Here is a 13,102-nt window from a genome sequence, read left to right as displayed (position 1 = left end):
CTGGTCTATAGAGTGAGTTCCAGGACAACCAGGGCTACACAGAAAAACTCTGCCTCGAAAACCGGAATACAACAAACAAAAAAATAACTAAACAAAGCAACGCACTCATTCACTGATTTCCCACGTTACAGAAAGCACTGCAGACTGCTTCAACCAAGATCCTAGTAGATAAACAAGGACCAGCTTCAGCCGGGAACAGTCGCTCATGGTTGTCCCTCACGGCTCACTCATTCCTTCCTATGGTGCCAGGGAACGAGACCCTTATACCTATCACCCAAGCTGTCAATGGCGACAATCCCAGTCCTCCAGGACTTTAAAGGCTTTTATATGTGTTTATAGCAAAACTTAACTATAAAAGAGAATATATTCCATCAATAGCCAATTTCACAGTGACTCAGCTACTTAAAGGGAGGTTTAACTCATTCTTAGAACTATATATTTTAACTGAAATTGTCCATATTAATCTATGGCCATTCCACTCGGGATGCTTCCAGTCTTCTATGAAATTATCCATGTCTGTCTTACACAAAACTTTATACTTCTAAATACATCTTTAATATACTTACTAAAATTCAACATTTGTGAGCTCCTGTAAAATTTTTATATTCATTCAGCTTTTGATATACATCAGACCCTAGATTTAGCTGGAACTGGTTGCATTTATTGAATGATTTATGTGGGTGGTTGTGCGCATACTACAGTGTGCATGTCAAGTCAGAGATGACTGGCCAGAGTCTTCTTCCAGCAAGGAGATTGTGGGATCAAACTCAGGTGGTCAGGTGTGGCAGCATGCACTTTACCTGCCAAGTCATCTTCCTGGATATTTAACTAGCATTTGTTACCACAGGATACCTCGGCCAGCTCTGTTGTCACAGGACTGTAATCCCAGCTATTCAGGATGGGAGCAGGAAGAGCTCAAGCTCAAGGCCAGCCTGGGTAATTCAGAAAGACCATGTCCTAAGGTAAAGAAGTGGGCTGGGGCTTGGCACAGTGATGCATACCTATAACCCCAACACTCGAGAGGTAAAAGCAAATCAGAATTCAAAGGTCAGCCAATATAGGAAGTTTAAGGCTAGATTCAGCCTGGGCTACTTTAAAAACAAAAACCGCACATGAAGCGGGGGATGGGGGGGGGACGACTAGGAATACAGTTCATTGGGAGTAATTTTCTAGCATGTGCAAGACCACAGATTTGGAACACCAAGTCCCTCCCCACCCGCCCACCCAAGCAAGAGTACCTTTAAGTCATGTCCATAGTATTAATTAAAGCATATCAATTAAACTCCGGTCTAAAAAAATCTAAGCAGAAAATAATTCTACTGATTAACAGTTGTACAGGAAAATGAAAATTTATCCATTTGTTTAACTATTTTCTGAAATTTAAGCAGAATACTATGAATTCAAAATACTATCTGAAGGTTTAACCTGTTCTCAGAGTCAGTTTATTATAGTAAAGAATTAATGCATCTATTGGATATAAATCAAAAATGCTACTTTAATTTTATTTTCCTTTACGATGCACAAAACATTAGATAAACCACAAATATACCTCCCAAAACACTGTACCTAGCTATGTACTGTTTTTTCTTCATTTTCAAGCAATTTTAATCAATGATTTACGATTTAGATATTTCCTAGTTAAAATTGCCAGACCCTTAGAGAATAAGTCTATAAATACACTACAGAAATTCCTATTTGCCACACAAAGGTAAGCTGGGAGCATTGGAAGTTCCATGTAAAATGCGTTTTTAAAAGTAACATATAAAATGCAAATTCATTCCAGAATTATTACTCTAAAATGTATTCACTGTACATCCTCATCAGCACCGTCTTTTTTTTTTTTGATTTATTTATTTATTATGTATACAGTCTGCATGTGTCAGGCCAGAAGAGGGCATCAGCTCTCATTATAGATAGTTGTGAGCCACCATGTGGTTGTTGGAAATTGAACTCAGGACCTCTAGGAGCACAGTCAATGCTCTTAACCTCTGAGACATCTCTCCAGCCCTAGCACCCTGTCTTGAAGGACCAGGGCCAGTTAGCACTTTTAGTAGGCACAGACACCAATGGGCACTAGTGTAGATCACCAAGTGTCTTGCACCCTACTTTTACACACCCCTTCACATTTATACAGAACCGAAGTAGAATACTTGAAGACTTGTATTAAGAGAAATTTATAATGGCATAAATAAACCATAAGGTTTCTGAAATGGCATTTTAAAAACTGAGCTTTTACCATCTATTTTGAAAAGTCAATCATAAAATCAGGGCTTCCTAGATGTATTAGGACATGCTCAAGGCCATAGGCAGTAACAAAAGCAGGATAAAACCCATTTCACTCCATGCTTGCATTTCAGTAATGGCTTTCTTCTACTACTTCAGTATTTATATCTTCCATATCAGAGCTTTTCTACCAAGGAACATCAACTGAAATGGAGTAGATGTCTAGAAAGTACAATTGTGTCACATTGCCTTTACCTGTAAGTCTATTCAGCTACTAATGTGTATTCTTCTAATTCACACACCACAAGATAAAGATGGATGGGTAAAATGATCAAGCTTTATAAAAGGCAAATTCATTAAGTTCTGGGAGATAGAAATTTCATAAAGGGCTGAAAAGAGGGTTCAGCAGGCAAAGGAACTGCCAAACTGACCATGTGAGTTTGATCCCTGGAACCACATGGTAGAGGGAGAGGACCAACTCCCACAAACTGTCCTGACTTCCACATGCTCACTACAACACTCAAACACATGCATGCACACATGATCTCACACACAAACAACACACAGCAAATATGTGTAAAAATAAGTTACATGAAAAAATTTATAATACTATATATAGGTTACCTACAACTAAGACAAATTCCATAAATAAACCATAAGCTAGTTATCACTCAAGGGGAAAATGCTGTCAACACTGAGCAGTGAAAGATGAACATTAATATCTAACTACTTACAGCCAGGGAAGATGTTTGTAAACAGGCATTTTTAATTCTTGGAATCAAAGCATTTTTCATGGACGGGTAGTCTATAAGATTTGCAAAAGTTGGAATGATGTTTAGACAGAGCTCCTGTTGAAAAAATAAATTGGATCAGTCTCAAGGAAAGGTGCTCGGCCTCCTCTCACATACTGGGCTAACTTGTCACAGTATAAAATGAACTCCCATATGCTTTACATTATTTAGTCCTTACAGCAATTTTTTAAAAAAATAAGTTATAATCACTTGAAAAATGGCGTGCTACACAGGGCTATAACCACAACTAGTTCTGTACTGTTTTGTTTTCCCTTGAGACATGGTCTTTATGTAGCCCAGGCTGGCCTCAGTTTGCCACCCTCCTGCTTTTGTCTAAGTCCTGGGATTACAGATCAGATTACAGGCCAGCACCCCCAACTGTATGGGGCTGTAACTCCAGAGAGCTGAAAGTAGAGGCAAGTACAGCTTCCACTTGTCCTGTGATTAATTACGAGGGGAAAAATTCAACCTCACACTCTTAAGTAAACTTGGAGAAAGAGAGAAATGCATCAAAAACGTGACTTAAGTACATGGTATGCAAGGCAGTACCAACCTATAATCCCAGCCACAGTGTTTGAGACAAGATATCATGTAGCCTAAGCTAGCCTTGAATTCCTGGTCTTTTTGCCTCTACACCTCAAGTGCTGGGATTACAAGTATATGCTACCACACGGAACTCCAACTTTTTTTTTTCTTTTTTAATTGTGTGCCGGAATGTGGGTTTACACCTATGTGAATGCAGGTGCCAGGAGAGTCCAGAACAAAGTACTGGAACTGGAGTTACAGGCAGTTGTGAGCAGCCTGACATGGGTGCTGGGAACCAAACTCGTGTTCTCTGTAAGGTGGGTGGGGTGGCACACATCTTTAATCCTAGCATTTAGGAGAAGGGAGCAGCTGGAGGGAGCTCTGTGAACGAGTCCAGCCTGAGCTACACAGTAAGACATCTCCAAACACCAGCACCTACTGTTAGCATCTCTGCAGCCCCTACTACTCTTTAGTTAAGTCAATCTACACGAACAACAGTGCATCAGCAGGGCAATACAATAAACACATTCACTACTGAGTATACACACAACATGAAGATTGAATTCTGTAATATGCTTTACTATTTCTTTCTCCTACCTTAAGACCATCATGAAGGAAAAACAAACCAGGTACTGTACCTGGATCTGAATGGAAGGAGCCTCCAGAGCTCTGTAGACCATGGGCAGGACACTGTTCTTTATCTCATCGGGAGGGGTTTTTGTTAGGAGCAAATCCATTTTTTGTAGAAAAATTAACAAAATCTGTGTGAGAAAAGGGAAGATGTATCAAAATCTAGAATCTTTAAGAAATTTAATATATGTTAAAATTTAGTATTTTCAGAAGAATAAGTTATGTATTTTGACACTCACCATGTTGCTAGCCTGAAGGCATGGAAGACAAAAACACACACATCAAGTCTCTTACATTTCTGTAAGCACAACACTTCAAACTATTTACAACTTACTCATTTAAATAAAGACTAGCCTCCAATATGTCTACAGTAACATATTACTTCACTAAGTTTCAACTATCCAGAAAACTACTAGGTTTAAAAAAATAAAATAAAAGCAAAGTTAGATGTCTCAAAAGGGAAAATGTTATCACTCAGTTTCTATGCAAGTAAGAAATGAAAAGATCCATAAGGAAAATTTCTAGAAATAAACATTTTTAATTGTTCCTAATATTTTTTCCTAGCTGCCTCTTCATACCTAAATTGTAAATAAACAAACCAAAACACTTAGATGAGTTTTTTTAATTATGTATTTGTATACGTATGATTGTTTTGCCTGCAATATGTTTGTGTCTACATGGACACCAGAAAGCGGTACTGGAGTTACAGATGGCTGTGAGTTGTCATGTGGGTGCTGGGAATCAAACTCAGGTTCTCTGGAAGAGGAGCAGTTCTCAGCTGCTGAGCCACTGCTCCAAGCCCCAGAATACTTAGTTTTGCCAATGCTCAATTAAAAATTTTTCAGGAGGGCTTATTAACTGAAAAAGTAAGAGGAAAAAGAATACCAAGTTACCTTAGTTTGGTTTCATGGTGCTGTAATAAAAACCATAACCACAGCAATTTAGAAGATAAAGGGTTTATTTGGATCACAATCCCAGGTCCAATGTCTAAGAAAGTCATGGCAGCAGGAACCTGAAGTAGCTAGTCAGTCAGTCTCTCTCTCTCTCTCTGTCTCTCTCTCTCTGTCTGTCTCTCTCTCTCTCTGTCTCTCTCTCTCTCTCTGTCTCTCTCTCTCTGTCTCTCTCTCTCTGTCTCTCTCTCTCTGTCTCTCTCTCTCTCTGTCTCTCTCTCTCTCTGTCTCTCTCTCTCTCTCTCTCACACACACACACACACACACACACACACACCTGCTTGCCAGTGCTCAGGCACACAGACACAGAGACAGACACAGACAGACACAGACACAGACAGACAGACACAGAGACAGACACAGACACAGACAGACAGACACAGACAGACAGACACAGAGACAGAAACAAAGACAGACACAGAGACAGACACAGAGACAGACACAGAGACAGACACAGACAGACACAGCTCAACTCTCTTTTTCATTTGGCACAGGACATAGCCTATGAAATTGCTGTTGCCCACATAAGCACAGCCCCAGGAGAACCTGATCTGGACAATTGTCACAGTGAGAGTCTCTTCTCAGAGTCCACACAGTATCCAGCCAATCAAACTTTAGCATCATAAAAAGAATGGGGTCAAATGGGGACTGAGATCATGTGTCTTGGGATTTGGGCACGACTGAACAATTTAGGTAGTGTGATGCCACCAACTTTTCCTCTCGACACCATGACAACCGAAGGGAGCCCTGCTTTAAAGCTTATGCCTCTGTCCTGTGACTTGTCCCTGGTTCGGAGGGACACCCCCACAGCCTGCCTTCTAAAGTCCCCTCTTTAAGGAAGAGAAACTGAGGGTGAACTACAAGAACTGGCAGCAGGCCTCGTGGCACACCTTTAATCCCAGCACTCAGGAGGCAGGGGAGTGTTTGAGGTTAGCCTGGGCTACATAGTGTCAAGTGAGTCAGAGCTATGTGGTGCAAACCCATCTCAAAACAGGGGGGTAGGGATAGCCGGGTGATGGAAGAGGAGGATCGCTCACAGGCATGCTGCTCGAAGGCGTCCTGATGATATTTAACACCTTACATGCTCATTTTAAAATCAAAAGACAAATGCTGCCTTTTCAAGGAAGATCTACAAAGCGTCACAAAGCCATTGCATCAGAATTAACAGCTGATGACTAAGCTACCGTCACCCAGCAGCACAAACACCTAATGGTATTTAGTATCTGCCCACAACTCTCCACTTGAGAAATGTGGACAGCAATAGCTTTCACATGATAATGACGAATCCGTATACTAGAAAGGAGATAAACCCAGATCCACAGCCAGGCACGCAACCCCACTGTTCTTAAACTTAAGACAACTTTGTTTCTGACAAATATACACTGTAATAAAACCTATATAATTTATTTCACGTACACATACACATACATATAGAATTCGCATTTTTCACATGGATATACAGATTTTATACACACACACACACACACTATTCCCAGAGGAAAGTTTATTACCAAAAAAATAAAGAGAGACAACGGACACAAATCATCTGCCAATTCACTACTGGAATAGCAAACCAAATAAAAACATCTAAAACTAGAAACATAAATGTTTTTCCAACTGCTATCTTTCAATAGAACTATGTAACACATGCAAAATTTGATTACAATTCAATGATTCAAATTTATGCCAAGTAGCTTTCTGTCTAGTAAAAAAAATCTTATACTTACCTCAACTTTTTTTAATCATTTAAAATTTTTATTTTTATCTGATGTATATGGGTGTTTTGCCTGAATTTATATCTGTGTCTGGCTCCCAGGATCCAGACTTCGATCCACTAGGACAGGAGTTACAGATGGTGTGAACGACCATGTGGGTGCTGGGAACTGAGCCAGGTCCTCCGAGACAGCAGCCAGTGCTCTTAAGTGCTAACCCATTTCTCTAGCCCCTACTTACTCAGTTTTTATTTTGTTTTGTTGAGACTAGGTTTCTCTGTGTAGTTGTGGCTGTCCTGGATCTCACTCTGTAGCCCAGGCTGGCCTCGAACTCACAGAGATCCGCCTGGCTCTGCCTCCCGAGTGCTGGGATTAAAGGCGTGTGTCACCACCGCCTGGCAACTTACTCAATTTTCAAAAGCTCAAAATGTCACTGATTTGTTTTTTGTGGTAGTAGTTCTCACTAGAACTGTATAAACATTCAGAAGTACTCACAACATACCTGGATTGGCTCCTGCTGTTTAAATACAGGACCAAGTTCAGGTAGAATTAATCTGACATATTCTTCTTTGGTGCATTCCTCAGCAATCAGTAAAACATTAGGCAGAACAAAGGGGACCATATCCGGGTTTACAAACTCTGAAGTCAAAGCAGGCAAAATCCTCTGCACGATGACACGCTAAAAGGGGAAACAGAAACTTTATAAAACAAACGGATTTCAGAATTTCAGTATTCACACTGCAGTGTGAAGTGGCCATACAGTTCATGGCTGAAACTAAAATATTTTTAGAGAAAAAATAAGACTCTGTTGCTAGCTACAATAAAACAGCACAGGCTTGCACTATCAGGAGAACAACGGGATACATGATCATCCCCCTTTAGCAAATCTCTAACTAGTGTTCACTGAGTGTTTCTCCTCTTAATCCTGCCATTACTACTGATTCCCATCACCTAGCTAATAGCGTTATCCTGACTTTCTGTCAGTTCACAGATGGCAACCCTGCCTCTGTTTAGTCTAATGGCCTTCGGAGGAATGACGACACTGTTTTCTGTTCACTCTCCAAAGAGCCTACATAAAGGGTAGACAGACACCGGCTGTGACTGGTGAAGCTTTGGAAGTGATTAGTCAGGAGTTCATAGTTTTACAAATAGCATCCTCCTTAGCATTCATCAACTACGTTTTTCTTTTTAAGATGGTGTCTCACTACGTAGTCTGGCTAGCTGAGAACTCAGAGACCCACTGCCCTGCCTCCCAGGTGCTGGGAGGAAAGATAAGGCGTGTGCTACCAGACCTGGCCTCCTCACCGCCTTTAATAATAGTCTGCATTCATTGTTTAGTAAGTCAGAGAACGAGTGAAGGAACTGGGGAGGTTTGAACTGGAGAGGTTTGCACCAACACAATGCATCCCTTAACTACGGATGAGGCAGTGGGCTCCACTGTGGCTGTTTACAGTTGACATCTTTTTGGACACGTAATGTCCAGCACAGGTAGCCTTAACGCAGGTAGCCTCCTAATTTTTTTGTTTTGTTTGTTTTTCGAGACAGGGTTTCTCTGTGTAGTTTTGATGCCTGTCCTGGATCTCACTCTGTAGACCAGACTGGCCTTGAACTCACAGAGATCCGCCTGGCTCTGCCTCCTGAGTGCTGGGATTAAAGGAGTGCGCCACCACCGCCTGGCTAGCATCCTAATTTTTTAAATCCTATTTATTTTTGTACCATAACTAAGCTTTTATGTTACTGTCATTTATGTAGCTCAGGTAAAGTTGTTTTATGTCTTTGGAAGAGTGGTTTATAGTAAATCAAAGTAAACATTAAATAAAAATCTCCTGACTACGTAAAAAAAAAACTGGTAACAAACCTTGGGCAGCTTTGGTAGAACCTTCGGCAATCCTTTGAAGAACTGTGATTTCTGAAGATTATCTCTTTGGAATAAGGTATCAAAATATTGAAGTGTGACTGCACCAACATCATCAAAAAAGGGAATCTAAAAGGACGAACATCGGTTAAAATTACTCACATCTAAAATGTCCACAACAAAGTGAAAAAATATTCAAAAACATTCAGCAGTACTCTAAACATTACACTAAAAAAATTCTAACTAGAAAACTCCAAATAAGAAATTAACTTTTCAAATTCAAATCAGCAGTACCTGTGAGTCAGCTGAGCAGGAACATTATTTATAAATACTGAAATTTCAAACAGCTTGAGAATTGAGTCTGGAAAGATGGCTCCGCGGTTAAGAGCATGTGCTGCCTTCCCAAGGACACGACTTAAATTCCCAGAATAAACATGGGACAACTTTTGAATTCATACACATACCTTCACACGGACACAGACACACACACACACACACACACCCCTTCACACGGACGGACAGACGGACACACACACACACACACACACACACACACACACACCTTCACACAGACACACATAAATACACCATTAAAAATAAATAAACTGTTTAAAATAAAATACCTTGGAAGCATGATGAGTACTAGTTATCTGCTAAGTTAAAGACCATGCTTTAACTTCTCTGGGCATCCAGAATGTCTGCCTCTCTAATTGTAAGTATCAGGATTTCCGTGCATTTAAAATCTTGATTTTCTTCACAACTATGTGCATCAATTACTTAGCTATTTCACGCTAAAAGCTGAAGTTTTAGTACCCTCAAGAACCCAGCATCTAAGAAGCGAGTGACGCAGTGTTGGTCTCCCCTGTGTCGCCTTCCTCCAATCGCAGTCTCTGCCCACCGTCTACTAGAACCTCGCTGTACTCACCTTTGTCATCTGATCTGCGTCGGGCCTTACAGTCGGAGTGACGTTTAGCAACAGTTTCACGTGATCACGAACTTCCTCAGGTATACTTGTAAGGGAGCTAGATCCTAAACGACTCAACTATTCAGAAGAGCAAAAACACATGAGCACAGACATTCTCCTCAGTCCATCTGCTGACTGCACAAACACTAACTTTTCTTCCAACATAGCTAAAAACATCTTTAATACTGGAAAGTATTTCCATTGCTAAAGTAAGATGGGCAGCATTTTAGATACTCTAGTAAATGCCATGATGAAAGTTGTAATGACCAACTTTCAGAAACCTTTACAGAAATTATTTTTACTGAATTGATTTTACACAAAGTACTTTTAGGAAGGTTCTGCAGACACCATCTCCTACAAAGGAATACATGAGATCAAGCCAGTCAACACTCCAGCATGTGGGAGAAGGACTCCTGCGCCCTCACCCGTGTCCCAGGAGCTACGGACAGCTGCTGGGAAAGGGAAGTCTGTTCTAGGGATGGCCCCTGACATGCCTGTAACATGCCTGTAACATGCCAGTGGATGTTGAGTATATGGCCGGCACAAACCAAACTTGATGGGTTACTACAAATCAAAAACGGAACAAGAGTTGTGAGGGCAGTTGGGAAGATGGGGTGGATCTGGGAAGATTCAGGGGAAGGAAAGGAATGAATATGATCAAAATATATGAAATTCTTAAAGAAGTAATAAATATATTTATTTTTAAGAAGAATTTTCTGTCTGTATTTTAGAAAAAAAAGCCGAGGAGACATGTAAACAAGTACTGACAGACAAATACCTGATCCAACTGTCTACTGAAACTCTTGTAAATATCTTGCTTGTTGACTTCAAATATAGGTTTTCCTTTATTAAAGACAGCATACATAACAGTTCCTAAAGAATACATATCACTGGCTGTTTCACAGCTCACGGAGAGGATGTACTCGGGAGCCAAGTATTCAGGATTTGGAAGACACAATGACGGTAAGTTTGGGTCCCACTCTTTACAAGGAAACTTGGGCTATAAGAAGACAGAAACAGGATGACAAGGTCAGAATGTCGAGTAACAGCGAAGGCTTTACTATTTTTAAATTTGCATTGACCTGGCCAGGTATGGTGGCGAAGCCTTTAATGCCAGCACTCAGGAGGCAGTGCAGGTGGATCTCTGTGAGTTTGAGGCCAGCTTGGTCTACAGAGTGAGATCCAGGACAGCCAGAACTATACAGAGAAACCCTGTTTCAAAAAAGAAACACCAACAACAATTTGTATTGAGTCAAGCAAGTGAAAATGCTACTACCACCTTTAACTCTAAAATTCCCAAATCACCAAATCCAGAAAATGCATTCGATAAACACCTAAGCTGTAACTGGGGCCCTGTCCCACTCGATGTCATAAGGAACCAATCAACGCAGGGCATGGCAGGCCTAAAGCAGTGTTTCTAAGTGTGAATGGACAGGTATCCTGAATCCCTGGGAAATTAGTGCTTGGGAGCAGAGAAGTGGAGCTCCCATCCCAGCTGCACACTCGGCACCCACCTAAACACACTGTCCCCATACTAAGTAAACGCATGGAACCTTAGAAAATAAAAGATAATAAACAGAATGTAATCTATGCACGTATGAAATTGCCAAAGGACAAATTCAACCAATTTCTTAAATTAATAAAATACTTCAATAAATGTCAGCACATAATCGCTGTTATTGCCCCTGTGACCCGAGGAAGATCCTATATTCTCACAAATAGGCACCTGGTGTTAAGAGTTACAACATCAGTTTATATATTTAGATTTCTAAGGAAGAAATTCCTGTTTAACTAAGTTGACCCTTTGCTGGAGACAGCTACAGAATTAATCATCTGGAGAATACTCTCGGGCACAACCAACCCCGGGAGTTCTCTCTACAGTTAGACGTACTCTGGTAAAGAGTCTCACACTCTACCAGACTGCTGACATGTTCTAGTTCACTGCAGAGCCTATCACAGATTTCCAGGATTTAAAACAAATCCAAACAGGAAAGCCGTCATTACCTCTTGTTCAGAAGGATTGCTTGATGACACACAAAAATCAAAACCCATTATTTTCCAGGCTCCACTTTTATTCAAAATTATATTTTCAGGAGTAACATTTCCATGAACCATTTTCACACTGCTATGCAAAAACGACAATCCTTCAGAAACCTGGAAGTGAAAAAAAACAAAACAAAACTACTCTTGAAAAAAATGACTTTATATTGAACACAAGACCTGCCGGCTCCCCTAGTAGTTTTCACAAGTCAGCTAGCAATCAAACTAGTGAGGGAAATCTTGCAACAAACTCAAGCACATCTATCTATTAAGAAGTTCTTTTTTTAGCTGGGTGTGATGGCCCACACCTTTAATCCCAGCACTCTGGGAGGCAGAGGCAGGCAGAACTCTGAGTTTAAGACCAGTCTTGTCTACAGAGCGAGTTCCAGGACATCCAGGGCTATACAGAAAAACCAGTCTCAAAAAAAAAAAAAAAGGGGGGGGGGAGGTTCCATTTTATAATAACAGAAAGAGAAGTTTCTGCTGCCTAAATTTATTCATTTCCAGAGTTTGAAACATAAAAATTCTCATTTAGTAACAGATAGTTAATATTTTTGTGCAGTTACACTTAATATTTAAAATCCAACTTTTCTAAGTAGTAAGTACTATACTTAGTTTTTAAATGTTTAATGTGCACTCACTGTCCCACTGATTAAATGTAATGTCTGTGTGAAGTTGACTATGGAGCCCGGTAAACAAACAGAAGGCTGTCTGTACAGGAAGGTCTGGCCAGTGAGTGCTCTCAGACTTCCAAGAAACCTCTGTTTCCGGTCTCTTTTCCTGGCTCCTCCATTCGATCCCCCAGATGTTTCTTTAGGGCTCTCACGTTTGCATCACCCACCTGCTGACTGCTCCCTGTGGACCCAGCTGGGCCTCCGCTCACACCTAGACTTCCTTACCTGACCACTTTCTCTCCCCTCCACTCTCTTGTAAGCCTGAGTCTCACTCAGAGCAACCCGAAGCTGAGTTTCTACCCCAAACTTAGTTCACTTCTCCTACAATGCTTTCCATACTAGTTAATACTCACTTGTTTTCTACTTGCTAAGGACAAAAGCCCAAGTTATCTCCTGGTTTTTCTGTCTTTTTTAGTTTAGCCAGTCAGCCAGCCATGGTGGTACATGTCTTCAACCCCACAACCCCAGTACTCTGGAAGCAGAGGCAGGGGGATCTCTGTTGAGTTCAAAGGCCAGCTTGGTCTACATAGAAAATTCCAGGCCAGCCAGGATTACACACTAAGACCCTGTCTCAATAATAAATAAAACAACATATATGCAAATCATCTTATTTCCACTTTAAAATATCCCTGGATACACTGCAGGGTCCCCCACCTCCAATAAAACAAACAAAATCAACCATTTCAAAATGTATTAATGACCAAAAAACTACAGACCTCTCAGAAAGACAATGGAGAC

At 40.7% G+C, this 13,102-nt stretch overlaps 1 protein-coding gene across 4 annotated transcripts in view; it reads right to left on the bottom strand.

The window, feature by feature from the left end:
• Window positions 1–13,102, bottom strand: part of Scyl2 (SCY1 like pseudokinase 2) — a 58,038-nt gene that overhangs the window by 19,645 nt on the left and 25,291 nt on the right. For all 4 annotated transcript variants that reach the window (XM_059245668.1, XM_059245670.1, XM_059245669.1 and 1 more), the window contains 7 exons: window positions 11,655–11,804; window positions 10,429–10,650; window positions 9,612–9,728; window positions 8,690–8,815; window positions 7,334–7,510; window positions 4,178–4,300; window positions 2,958–3,071 (listed from right to left, as the gene is read on the bottom strand). In XM_059245668.1, the coding sequence (XP_059101651.1) occupies window positions 2,958–3,071; window positions 4,178–4,300; window positions 7,334–7,510; window positions 8,690–8,815; window positions 9,612–9,728; window positions 10,429–10,650; window positions 11,655–11,804 (1,029 nt within the window). The remainder of the gene's footprint in view (window positions 1–2,957; window positions 3,072–4,177; window positions 4,301–7,333; window positions 7,511–8,689; window positions 8,816–9,611; window positions 9,729–10,428; window positions 10,651–11,654; window positions 11,805–13,102) is intronic.

The sequence above is a fragment of the Peromyscus eremicus genome, chromosome 18 (genome assembly GCF_949786415.1).
Source record: "Peromyscus eremicus chromosome 18, PerEre_H2_v1, whole genome shotgun sequence".
NCBI classification, from domain to species: domain Eukaryota; kingdom Metazoa; phylum Chordata; class Mammalia; order Rodentia; family Cricetidae; genus Peromyscus; species Peromyscus eremicus.
Note: the sequence above shows the minus strand (reverse complement) of the source record. Positions and strands in the feature narration are given on the sequence as shown.